The sequence below is a fragment of the Ranitomeya variabilis genome, chromosome 3 (assembly GCF_051348905.1).
Source record: "Ranitomeya variabilis isolate aRanVar5 chromosome 3, aRanVar5.hap1, whole genome shotgun sequence".
In the NCBI taxonomy this organism is placed as follows: Eukaryota; Metazoa; Chordata; class Amphibia; order Anura; family Dendrobatidae; genus Ranitomeya; species Ranitomeya variabilis.
In genome coordinates this window covers 5,260,070-5,272,633 of record NC_135234.1, presented here as the reverse complement: position 1 = coordinate 5,272,633, position 12,564 = coordinate 5,260,070, and the positions used below count along the sequence as shown (strand labels likewise).

Here is a 12,564-nt window from a genome sequence, read left to right as displayed (position 1 = left end):
ACCGGATTGTCACAAAATGATGGTAAAACTATCTCTTGGCTTCTATGAAACTTGGAAGCTACTTTTGGTAGATATGCTGGATCTGGTTTTAACACGATCCTATCCTGAAAGACCATTAAATAAGGGGGATCTACCGATAAAGCCTGTAAATCACTCACTCTCCTAGCAGAAGTTAGGGCCACTAGGAAGGCGGTTTTTAAAGTCAAATATTTAATGGAGACCGAATCTATTGGCTCAAAGGGGGGTTCAGTTAAGGCATCTAACACTAAACTTAAGTCCCATGGTGGCAGACTGGGCACATACAGTGGATTAGAACGTTCAGTGGCCTTAATAAATCTGGATACCCATCTGTTCCCTGCCACATCACTGCTATATAATGCCCCCAGAGCTGAAATTTGGACTGTAAGGGTATTTACTGCCAAGCCCAATTCTCGGCCTTTCTGTAAGAATTCCAGAATAGCCAGAATTGGAACCTTGCCTGAAAAGGGATGTTGGTAGAAGGCAAGGAACTTTTTCCAAGTCTTAGCATAGATCTTAGTAGTAACTTCTTTCCGGCTGTTTAACAGAGTAGAAATGAGAGCCTCTGAAAACCCTCTTCTCCTTAATAACTCCCTCTCAAATTCCACGCCGTCAGATGCAGGGATTCCACATTGGGGTAACGGAATGGACCCTGAGAAAGAAGCTCCGGACTGACTGGCAATACCCAGGGATCGGTCACAGACATTGTCCTGAGTAACGAGAACCATGCCCTCCTGGGCCAGAAGGGGGCAATCAAGATCACTCTCGCCCTCTCCTCCCTGATCTTTCTGAGGACTATAGGGATCAGACACATTGGGAGAAATGCATACCCTAGAGGGAAATCCCAGTGCATCTGAAGGGAGTCTATCACACAGGGCTTGTCTGCCACCTGAAGCGAAGCAAACTTCCTGGTCTGTCTGTTCTCTCTCGTTGCAAATAGGTCTATGACGGGCAACCCCCAAAGATCTACTATCTGTTTGAACACCCGTCGATTTAGAACCCATTCTCCCTGACGCAGAGAATGACGGCTGAGGTAATCTGCTTCTGTGTTGAGCTCTCCCCGAATGTGAACGGCCGATAGAGAGCGAAAATGAGCTTCGGCTATGTTGAGAATGTCTGTGGCGGTGTTCATTAGGGATTTTGATCTTGTACCCCCCCTGATGGTTGAGATACGCCACTACTGTTGTGTTGTCTGACTGGACTCTTACATGTGAATCCTGCAGAGATGGTAGCAACCTGAGTAGGGCCTTTTTGACTGCCGTAAGCTCTTTCCAATTCGAGGACTCTTGAGCCTCTAGGAGAGACCATTGTCCCTGAGCCCAAACATCTCCTATGTGAGCTCCCCATCCTATTGGGCTGGCATCGGTTGTGACCGTGTTGTCTGGTATTATATTCCAGCTTACTCCTTTCCCTAAATGTTCCATGTCTAGCCACCATCTCAGACTGTCTAGAGTGGCAGTGGATAGCCTGAGTCTTTTGCCTAATTGTCCTTGAAGACTCTTCTCTGCAACCAAGACCTGGGCCTGCAACACTCGAGTGTGGAACTGAGCCCACTGGACGGCCGGTATGCACGATGTCAAAGATCCCAGAAGGGACATAGCATCTCTCAAAGTCAGATCTGGCCTTTTGTTACAGTACTGACTTTGTGCACAATCTTCTGCTTTTTCTCTTCCGGAAGGAAACATAGTTGCTCTTCCGAATTTAGCAGAATACCTAGGAAAGTCTGAGTCGATGATGGTACCAATCTTGATTTTTCCAAGTTGACTAGCCAACCCAAGTCCTGTAAGGAAGATATTACATGATTTAGGCGATTCTTACACTGAGAAAACGAATTCCCCACTACTAGGAAGTCATCCAAGTAGGGTACAACTAACGTATCGTGTTCTCTGACATAGGCCATAACTTCTGAAATGACCTTAGTAAACACTCTCGGTGCCATAGATAGACCAAATGGCATTGTAGTAAACTGAAAATGTCTGACCTGGTCGTTTAAACGCACCGCCATTCTGAGGAATTGTTGATGCTCCTGATGAATGGGCAGATGATAATACGCATCCTTTAAATCCAGGACTGTCATATAACATCTGGGAAAAAGAAGTTTAGTCGCTGATTTAATAGATTCCATTTTAAAAGCATGATATTGTAGATGCTTGTTTCTGTTGGTTCCCAGTCTCGGTTCTGATAAGGTCTTCGGTATTGGAAGCGTCTCCTGAAGGTATTCCTAAAGGTAGGATTAAACACTTTAGGAAAGCCCTTTTTTCTATCCTCAGCCTTAGCTAGAATGTCATCCAATACCGGGCCAAACAGGTAGTCACCCCTACATGGAATCGTACACAGTTTTGCTCTCGCCTGGGCATCTCCCTTCCAGGTCTTAAGCCATAGGGCTCGCCGAGCAGCGTTTGAAAGACCTGCTGATCTGGCTGCTAACTTTAGCGAATCCACAGATGCATCCGCTAAATACGCCACCCCTTCCCGTATTTGCGATAGGGAGTTTAGTATTTTGTCTCTGGGCACTTTGGATTTCAGCTGTTCCTCCAGCTGGGTTACCCAAACCATGACAGTAATTTCTTCTTCTTCTTGATGAAGACGATGGGGCATTAGAGTCCGAACCTTTCTTCTTCGGGCTCAAGTGGTAGGGCTCCGGCTTTAGATGAAGAGGCCACCGCTGCGTCCACTTTTGGGACCTTCATCCATACCGTCAGATCATCATCGTCAAAGGGATACCTTCTTTTTGCTGACGACGGTAGGAAACCCTTGTCTTGTTTATCCCATTCCCGTTTTATAAGGGTCTTAACTGTATCCACGACCGGGAATGACTTACGACTCTTCTGGCACAAGCCCGCAAACATTAAGTCTTGTGCAGATTTTGGTTCCCTGTTCTCAGTAACCCCCATGGTTGCTCAGACTCCTTTAACCAATATATCCATGTTATCAACCGAAAAACATGGCCTTCCTTGTTCCTCTGAGGAGGATGGTGATAAGGAGCGGGAACATTCACCTTCTTGCAGGGACGGACTAGATCCTGGAGATATGTCCCTGCTTAACCTCCCATGGCGGCTGGTTCTAAGGGAATAGTTTATTTCTTCCCTGATGACCTCTCTAAGGTCTGAAGAACGAAGGGGAGCTTCCTCTTCTAAGGTCTGACAGATGCACGCCTGGCAAAGCCTTTTAGCATAACTGTCAGGCATTGGGGTCATGCATAACGCACATTGCTTGTGCTTAGATTTAGATGACTTTTTCCCCTAAAACAAAGCACAAAATAACAGACCATATCAGCACCAGGAGCATTGATAACACTCACCATGAGGCTGAATCTGTGAATACCGGTTTTGGAGGAGAACGATCCACTTGTGACGCTGGGGCGCTCGCACGCTGCTGCCCCCGTACCACGCTGCTGCTGCTTCTTGAGCGGCTACCGCTCTTGCTGCGCTGCTCCGATCCCTCTCCTTGAGGGTGCTCGGCGTCCCCTACTGAGGACATTGCTGCACGCTTTCCTGTACAGCCGCCACTCTTTTTCAAACGCTGCAGCGCTCCTCCTCCAGCTTACCCCGGAAGTGTGAGAACTACTTCCGGGTTCACCTGCGCCGGTGTGAGCGCTGAACACCGCGCCTGCACTGTGGACCAGGACGGCACTGCCCGACCCCTGGAACGTGCTCCGTGTGGCCAGACGAGGGGGGGTCTGCACGCAGGACACCCCCCGACGCTGCTTCCGGGCCCCCGATTCTGTCGTTCGCTACGGACACCGCACAGAGGCATGGCGGACCCGGGTAAGGTTCATTCCTGCAGGCTCCCGCCGTCCGGACAGGAACCCAAACTGGAGTGGTGAGGGGGACCGCCCCTTTAAATCCTGTAGGTTCCTGTCCGGAAGGTTGGCGGATCCCCTCTCTCGTAAGGGTGCTGTCGTGGCAATAGGAAAATCTTTACAAAAATGTGCAAAAAACATTTACAGACTAATAAAAAACTGCTGTACAGTAAGATATATTTATATAGCTATATACACTATGTATAGTGCCCAACCGTAGGCGCAGTCATAACTGTATAACGGCGGACTGGACGCCATGTGGATGTCTGACATTATCGGGATGGGTGCGCCGGGGTCCTCTAGGTAAAGCTTAGTCATTGGTTATGAAACGTTCTGCAGCTTTCTAATGGCCACTGATTACTGTCAATGAATGGACACACTGGGGCAGATTTTTTTTTTTACTATGTTTGGTTCACTCAACCGTATTAGATACTTTGCATCACATTCATGATGTGTTTTATACTCTTTCAATAGAAGGGGCATCAGAAAGAGGCAAGGCCTGCCCGGAAAAGAAACATGGCTGAAACCGCAATACATTGAGCAAAAAAGTGGTGAACATTACCGGACACAAGAGACGACAAGAAGGCGATGTAAACTCAGAACAGACAATATAACAATGTGCCAAATTGTATCAACCAGAACGAGATGATGATCAATATGGCCTCCCTTCCACGTGCGGCCCCCGCAGCTGCCGTAAAGCTACACAGGTGGCTGCGGCAATCATTTGTAACGAGTATCTCTCAGTCTTCACTTTGATACGATTTCTGCTCTACATGGAGGTGGCCCGGTCTGGAGTGGGCTCCCGATATCTCCAGACTGAGTGACGCTTCTGTAGAAATGTGGTGACTGCGGGGTCGGAGGTGAACGTTACACCGGATGTAATTCTGCAAGATGGAAACTGATGAAATACTACACGCCTGAGGGAAGACACAAGACTGGTGCAACTCCAGTCATCGGTTAAAGAGGGGGTCCTACGATTTAGAGGGGGTCCGTCACCCCAAAGAAACGTATTATTTAGCCTTCTGACCGAGCACTCAGCCTCGTAGCCACAGGTGTCTTAATTGCAGCAGGTCCATTACCCCTCCACAGAGAGAGAGAGAATGTTAGTCTAAGAAGAGGTTTCACAGGCACCCATTCAGATGGAGACGTTTATTCTCAGCAAGGAAAGGAAAGAATAGGACCTGGTATACAAGAGATGCCGTAAAGGGGCTACCAGGTACACATAAAATTGGCCTTTTTTATGCGCTAAACGCTCTGATTTTTCATATTTCTAGTGCAGTAATGCAGTTCAGTTTTCATGTTTGCATGTTTCAGCGCTGCAGTGTGCTGCCTTATTTACTTGACCGATTACAACATGACATTGACGTGAAACACACAGCAAGGCAGCTATGAAGTGGCTCCGTAAGAAGCATTTAAAAGTCCAAGAGTGGCCTAGCCAGTCTCCAGACCTGAACTAAATAGAAAATCTTTGGAAGAGCTGAAACTCAATGTGGTTCAGTGACAGCCCAGAAACCTAAAAGATCTGGAGAAGATCTGTATGGAGGAGGGGGCCAAAATCCCAGCTGCAGTGTGTGGAATCTTTGCCAACAACTACAGGAAAAGTCTGTCTGCAAACAAAGGTTTCTGTACCAAATATTAAGGTTTTTTTTTTATTGTATCAAATAGAAGTATTTCATGCATAAAAATGCAAATTAATTATTTGAAAATCATACAATGTGATTTTCTGGATTTTTCTTTAAAGCTTTTGTCTCTCACAGTTCACCTATGATAAAATTACAGACCTCTCCACTCTTTGTAGGTTGGGAAACTTGAAAAATCAGCAGTGTATCAAGTACTTATTCTGCCCTCTGTATGTCATGGCACAGATGTAATATTTTTTATGTAGTTTATCACAATCATCCTTGAACTTAGTTGGTTTTAAAAGAATTTTAAATGTTAGGATAAAAGGAAAACTCTGTCGTTCTTGTCCAGAAATTCACACTTGGCCTCACTGCACATTCAATGTGGTCGATCATAAAAGTGAAGTTTGGCCAGAAAGACGGGACCTGGTCGTGTAGGGACCATATGATCACATTCAGCAGCACAGAAGGGAGAGAAGGGAGATCCATCCGATAAGATAGTGATGTCAAATGCAAATACAGAGAGGGCCACATTAAAAAAGTCGTGAGACAACCTTACTATGTATTTACAGATCTCCACACAGTACAATGGCCCCACATAGTCCTCCATACAATATAATGGGCCTCACATAGTCCTCCATACAATATAATGGGCACCACATAGTCCTCCATACAGAAAAATGGGCCTCACATAGTCCTCCATACAATATAATGGGCACCACAGTCCTTCAGGCAGAAAAATGAGCACCACATAGTCCTCCATACAGCATAATGGGCCCCACATTGTCTTCCATACAGTATAATGGGGAGGTAGTGCCGGCATAGCAGGCCAAATACCATCACCCTGAGGGCCAGATTTGGCCCACAAGATGGAGTTTGACATGTGTGCAGTAAGATATCAGGATTCTAGGAAGCCAACAGCACCATTACCCTCCGCTTTCTCTTACAGGTCCATCATCATGTTTATCTTCAAGTGATTTTCTATCTTGTCAGCACATTCTACGTACGCTGTCATTTGGCTTTGTAATTTACAGATCTGGGCAGGTAACAGCGTCTCCTAAACCCAGGGGGTAGGTGGATCCTCCAGGTTGTAAGTTCTACAGAAAAGGGCTTTCAAAGTCCAAAGTCATTTGAACAGTTTTGGGTGGAGGAGAATGTTGAGGTCTAGAGGTAAAATGGTGATCACACGATTGTAATACGGCCGCACTACACCACCGATAAAGCAGCCACAGCCGGTGACTGAGGAGAATCTGTGACTTCTCTGCATTTAGTGGTCACTACTCACCTGGGTAGCCATATGTAGGAATCTCCTCTTTACACCGCTCATCCCCCCTCACATATGTCTCTGTAGTATTATTATGGGTCAGATCTTCACCCTGAAACAAATATTATAAAAGTCACCGACAGATGGAGAAGTCCCATCTATGATCAGCTCTAATCCTGCCATCTCCACCGCTCTCATTACACAAGTATAAAACATATAATACTGGTGGATAAAACAAGACTGAGCACAAGACCTTCACCGGCGTCTACACATCATAGGGGAGATCTCCTGACACCTTCTCTCCATCTACCTGATGATCCTGAGGAGCATTGGGATCTTCTTGTTTACAGTCCTGTGGAAGAAGAGGACGGGGACATCTCTCTGGTGTTGTCCTCTTACTGGATAGATCTGGAGGAAACACATACAGGGAGTGAATTCATTCTTTACATACAGATAATTATAGGCCGTGTGTATTTAGTCCTATTACCTGGAGATGTGAGGGGCTGGGGAACCTCCATTATGACGTTCTTGTACAGATCTCTGTGTCCTTCTAAATACTCCCACTCCTCCATGGAGAAATAGACAGCGACATCCTTACACCTTATAGGAACCTGACACATACAATGATACCGTCATCCCCCGATCCCTTCATAGTGTTACTGTATAATGTCCCAGCATTCCCAGCAGTGTCACCTCTCCAGTCAGCAGCTCAATCATCTTGTAGGTGAGTTCTAGGATCTTCTGGTCACTGATGTCCTCATGGATCAGGGGGTGAGGTGGAGGCCCCGTGATTGGGCTCAGGGGTCTTCCCCATCCCTCAGACACAGGGTCCTGACAGCGATCACTAGAGGTCTTCTTCACCACTGTGTAATCCTGGTAATGGAGAGACACATTAATAAATCTCACTGCAGACATTTCCAGAGTCCTCACCTCTCCAGTTCTGTCCATCTGTTATTCCCATAGATAAGAATGATGTAATGTGACGTCATCAGAACCTCTCACCTCTCCAGTAAGCCGGAAGAGGATCTCTAGGGTGAGGTGTAATATCCTCTCCGCCATCTTGTCTCTGTCCATATCCATCTTTGATGGGTAAATCAGGAAAATTCTCTTCTGTAGAAGATCTTCACTGAGAGGATCGGATATTGTAGAGACCTGAATGAGAAGATGAGCCGATGTAACATCATAAGAATTCTGTATAATAATACAATTACTGGAGATAATAAGGGAAACATATGAGGAGATTTATTATTTTACAGTATTTAGTTTCCTTCTTTACATCTACTAATAAATCCTATATATTTAGGCCACAGACAACAAGCAGTTTCCTCCTCGGAGTCGGCAGCTGAATACGTTCCTCATAGACTCATCTTCCATAACGCTAATTCTCGTCTCATTTACCGACCCTGGAATCGGCATTAGCAATACTGCAGGAGATATTCATTACACGCGACATGAGAAATAACTACTTCATGGTGAGGACGACATCTTCATCTTCTACTACGGCTCTAGAGACATATGTGGCCAGAGTCGGTCACTGACTCCATCACCACCGGCCTCTATATGAAGGTTTCCCGTCTTCCCCGCACTGGAATCTTCTGTCACGTTAGATCTCAGCTCTGATTCATACGCACAAGTTTGAGGCTTTTATGAAAGATTGTTTGTAACATCAAGACAGGAGTCATGTAATGCCGATGTCTCCATGTACAGGGATTTTTTCTGCATATGATTATTTTTTAGTGTTTTCCCGTAAGCATTGTGAGGGATTGACACGCTGAGCTGCTTCTTCAGGTAGACACAGGAACTGATAGTGAAACACCTGCTGGTTTATTAAAGTATTAAAGTCAGCATAGACCAAGGCAGGTCCACGAAAACAAAAGCAGAGGAAAAACAAGACAAAGTACAAGAGTCCTGGCTCTGCAGGTTCCCCCTGCGGATACCTAGCAATGTCCTCCACTCCTCCTGGAGCCACATGGGAGTGTTACACACACACACACACACTCACACGTATTTAACCAGGACCATGTGATGATCACAGGATCGTGACATCAGCGCAGGTCCTGCTGGTACATCTCCTGGTGTCAGGTCTGCAGGAGGGGATATGGTGAGCACCCTCCCTCCCATTCTCTGGGCGTTCACATAAAATCAGTCAATTATAACTTTAAGATTAACCCTCTCAGCACTTAGCGTGCGGGAGGCACAAATAATCTGGTTCTCCATCACTGAGTGCAGTATACGCCGTGACACGTATCTCCCTTCATACACGGGGCCAGTGACCGTCACAGCTTCCACATATTACAAGAAAAACACAAAAACCATAAAATTAATAGCTGGATGCACTGTGGGAACATTATACTGTGTGGGGGCCAAGAAACGGGCCCTGTGCTACTAGACTAACACGTTTCCTCCACAAAACCCCCTAATGTAACGTTTCTCTGCGGCCCCCACAGTCTGAGACCCTTCGGGGGAATCGCTCTCTCCCCATTGGATTGGAGCTGATACTATGAAGCTACAGTCACTACACAGACTTCCTGTCACCTCCATAAAGGGCAGAACTGTCCGAGGATTAGTAGAGCTGAGAGTTCCCCCAATTAGAAGGCACAAATCTGGATATTGGGGTCTTTACCTGCTCCAGGTCTGTGTGGACCCTCCACCTGCAGAGCCGCCTCCACATATATGGCTGCTGTGCGCACAGGACCTGTGATGAGGTCACCGGAGGGAGGAGTCAGGGTCACATGATCAGGGCCTCAGCGTGTGCAGGACCTGTGATGAGGTCACCGGAGGGGAGGAGTCAGGGTCACATGATCAGGGCCTCAGTGTGCAGGACTCTGCTGGTTGTCATGGTGCCGGATGAGGGGAAGTTGATGTGTGGGAGGAGGGGTTTACAGTGTGGATGGAGCGGGGCCGTGTGTACGAGGTGTACGGAGCGGAGCCGTGTGTGTACGAGGTGTACGGAGCGGAGGTGTGTGTACGAGGTGTACGGAGCGGAGCCGTGTGTGCGAGGTGTACGGAGCGGAGGTGTGTGTACGAGGTGTACGGAGCGGAGCCGTGTGTGTACGAGGTGTACGGAGCGGAGCCGTGTGTACGAGGTGTACGGAGCGGAGCCGTGTGTGTACGAGGTGTACGGAGCGGAGCCGTGTGTGTACGAGGTGTACGGAGCGGAGACGTGTGTGTACGAGGTGTACGGAGCGGAGCCGTGTGTACGAGGTGTACGGAGCGGAGCCGTGTGTGTACGAGGTGTACGGAGCGGAGACGTGTGTGTACGAGGTATACGGAGCGGAGACGTGTGTGTACGAGGTGTACGGAGCGGAGGTGTGTGTACGAGGTGTACGGAGCGGAGCCGTGTGTGTACGAGGTGTACGGAGCGGAGCCGTGTGTGCGAGGTGTACGGAGCGGAGGTGTGTGTACGAGGTGTACGGAGCGGAGCCGTGTGTGTACGAGGTGTACGGAGCGGAGCCGTGTGTACGAGGTGTACGGAGCGGAGCCGTGTGTGTACGAGGTGTACGGAGCGGAGCCGTGTGTGTACGAGGTGTACGGAGCGGAGACGTGTGTGTACGAGGTGTACGGAGCGGAGCCGTGTGTACGAGGTGTACGGAGCGGAGCCGTGTGTGTACGAGGTGTACGGAGCGGAGACGTGTGTGTACGAGGTATACGGAGCGGAGCCGTGTGTGTACGAGGTGTACGGAGCGGAGACGTGTGTGTACGAGGTGTACGGAGCGGAGCCGTGTGTGTACGAGGTGTACGGAGCGGAGCCGTGTGTGTACGAGGTGTACGGAGCGGAGCCGTGTGTGTACGAGGTGTACGGAGCGGAGACGTGTGTGTACGAGGTGTACGGAGCGGAGCCGTGTGTACGAGGTGTACGGAGCGGAGCCGTGTGTGTACGAGGTGTACGGAGCGGAGACGTGTGTGTACGAGGTATACGGAGCGGAGCCGTGTGTGTACGAGGTGTACGGAGCGGAGCCGTGTGTACGAGGTGTACGGAGCGGAGCCGTGTGTGTACGAGGTGTACGGAGCGGAGCCGTGTGTACGAGGTGTACGGAGCGGAGCCGTGTGTGTACGAGGTGTACGGAGCGGAGACGTGTGTGTACGAGGTATACGGAGCGGAGACGTGTGTGTATGAGGTGTACGGAGCGGAGCCGTGTGTGTACGAGGTGTACGGAGCGGAGCCGTGTGTGTACGAGGTGTGTCACAATCAGCCTTTAGGGCAGTGATGGCGAACCTATGACACGCGTGTCAGTGCTGACATGCGTAGTCATTTTCAGTGACACGCCGGCCGCGGCCCCATAGAAATTGCTTCTTTCCCAGGGTCTGAAGGAGAGGAAACTCTCCTTCAGGCCCTGGGATCCATATTAATGTGTAAAATAAAGAATTAAAATAAAAAATATTGCTATACTCACCTCTCCGACGCAGCCGTGACCTTACCGAGGGAACCGGCAGCGTTGTTTGCTTAAAAATCGCGCTTTTCCTTCCTTACGTGAAGTCCCGGCTTGTGATTGGTCGCGTCGCCCATGTGACCGCGACGCGACCAATCACAAGCCAGAACGTGATTTTAAAATCCTGAAGGACCTAAAATTACGTCACGGCTTGCTGTGATTGGTCGCGTCGCGGCCACATGGGCGGCACGCGACCAATCACAAGCCGGGACTTCACGTAAGGAAGGAAAAGCGCGATTTTTAAGCAAACAACGCTGCCGGTTCCCTCGGTAAGGTCCAGGCTGCGTCGGAGAGGTGAGTATAGCAATATTTTTTATTTTAATTCTTTATTTTACACATTAATGTTGTTTTGATACCGATACCCGATACCACAAAAGTATCGGATTTCGGTATCGGAATTCCGATACCCGCAAGTATCGGCCGATACCCGATACTTGCGGTATCGGAATGCTCAACACTAATGGCATCCGATCCGATTTTTTATCGGATCGGATGCCATGCAGGAGGTCTGTGGGTCCAAACAACAGAGCTCCGGTGCAGAGCGTCTAGGCCTGGGACTTCCGGTAGGCCAGGCGCAGCTCCCGGAAGTCCCAGGCCTCTGCGTCGGATCTGTGTTGTTTGGGCGACATTGCGCTGCTCCCTGCTGCGCCGGCCAGAAGTCCCAGGCTGCACTTCTGAGGCCTGAGATCGCTGTCTGGAGGCCCTGTGATTGCTGTCTGGACTCAGGCCCTGTGATTGCTGTCTGGACTCAGGCCCTGTGATAGCTGTCTGGAGGCCCTGTGATAGCTGTCTGGACTCAGGCCCTGTGATTGCTGTCTGGACTCAGGCCCTGTGATTGCTGTCTGGACTCAGGCCCTGTGATTGCTGTCTGGACTCAGGCCCTGTGATAGCTGTCTGGAGGCCCTGTGATAGCTGTCTGGACTCAGGCCCTGTGATTGCTGTCTGGACTCAGGCCCTGTGATAGCTGTCTGGACTCAGGCCCTGTGATAGCTGTCTGGACTCAGGCCCTGTGATTGCTGTCTGGACTCAGGCCCTGTGATTGCTGTCTGGACTCAGGCCCTGTGATAGCTGTCTGGACTCAGGCCCTGTGATAGCTGTCTGGAGGCCCTGTGATTGCTGTCTGGACTCAGGCCCTGTGATTGCTGTCTGGAGGCCCTGTGATTGCTGTCTGGAGGCCCTGTGATAGCTGTCTGGACTCAGGCCCTGTGATAGCTGTCTGGAGGCCCTGTGATAGCTGTCTGGACTCAGGCCCTGTGATTGCTGTCTGGACTCAGGCCCTGTGATAGCTGTCTGGACTCAGGCCCTGTGATTGCTGTCTGGACTCAGGCCCTGTGATAGCTGTCTGGACTCAGGCCCTGTGATAGCTGTCTGGACTCAGGCCCTGTGATTGCTGTCTGGACTCAGGCCCTGTGATTGCTGTCTGGACTCAGG

General features: G+C 49.3%; 2 protein-coding genes across 2 annotated transcripts in view; one reads left to right on the top strand and one right to left on the bottom strand.

The window, feature by feature from the left end:
* The window catches only part of LOC143814893 (uncharacterized), a 748,367-nt gene that overhangs the window by 199,347 nt on the left and 536,456 nt on the right, over window positions 1–12,564 (top strand). The window lies entirely within an intron of this gene.
* The window catches only part of LOC143816847 (uncharacterized), a 46,812-nt gene that overhangs the window by 16,337 nt on the left and 17,911 nt on the right, over window positions 1–12,564 (bottom strand). The window contains exons 2-6 of the mRNA XM_077297745.1: window positions 7,706–7,855; window positions 7,397–7,576; window positions 7,191–7,314; window positions 7,014–7,111; window positions 6,725–6,815 (exon numbers count right to left, since the gene is read on the bottom strand). Of these exons, the coding sequence (XP_077153860.1) occupies window positions 6,725–6,815; window positions 7,014–7,111; window positions 7,191–7,314; window positions 7,397–7,576; window positions 7,706–7,855 (643 nt within the window). The remainder of the gene's footprint in view (window positions 1–6,724; window positions 6,816–7,013; window positions 7,112–7,190; window positions 7,315–7,396; window positions 7,577–7,705; window positions 7,856–12,564) is intronic.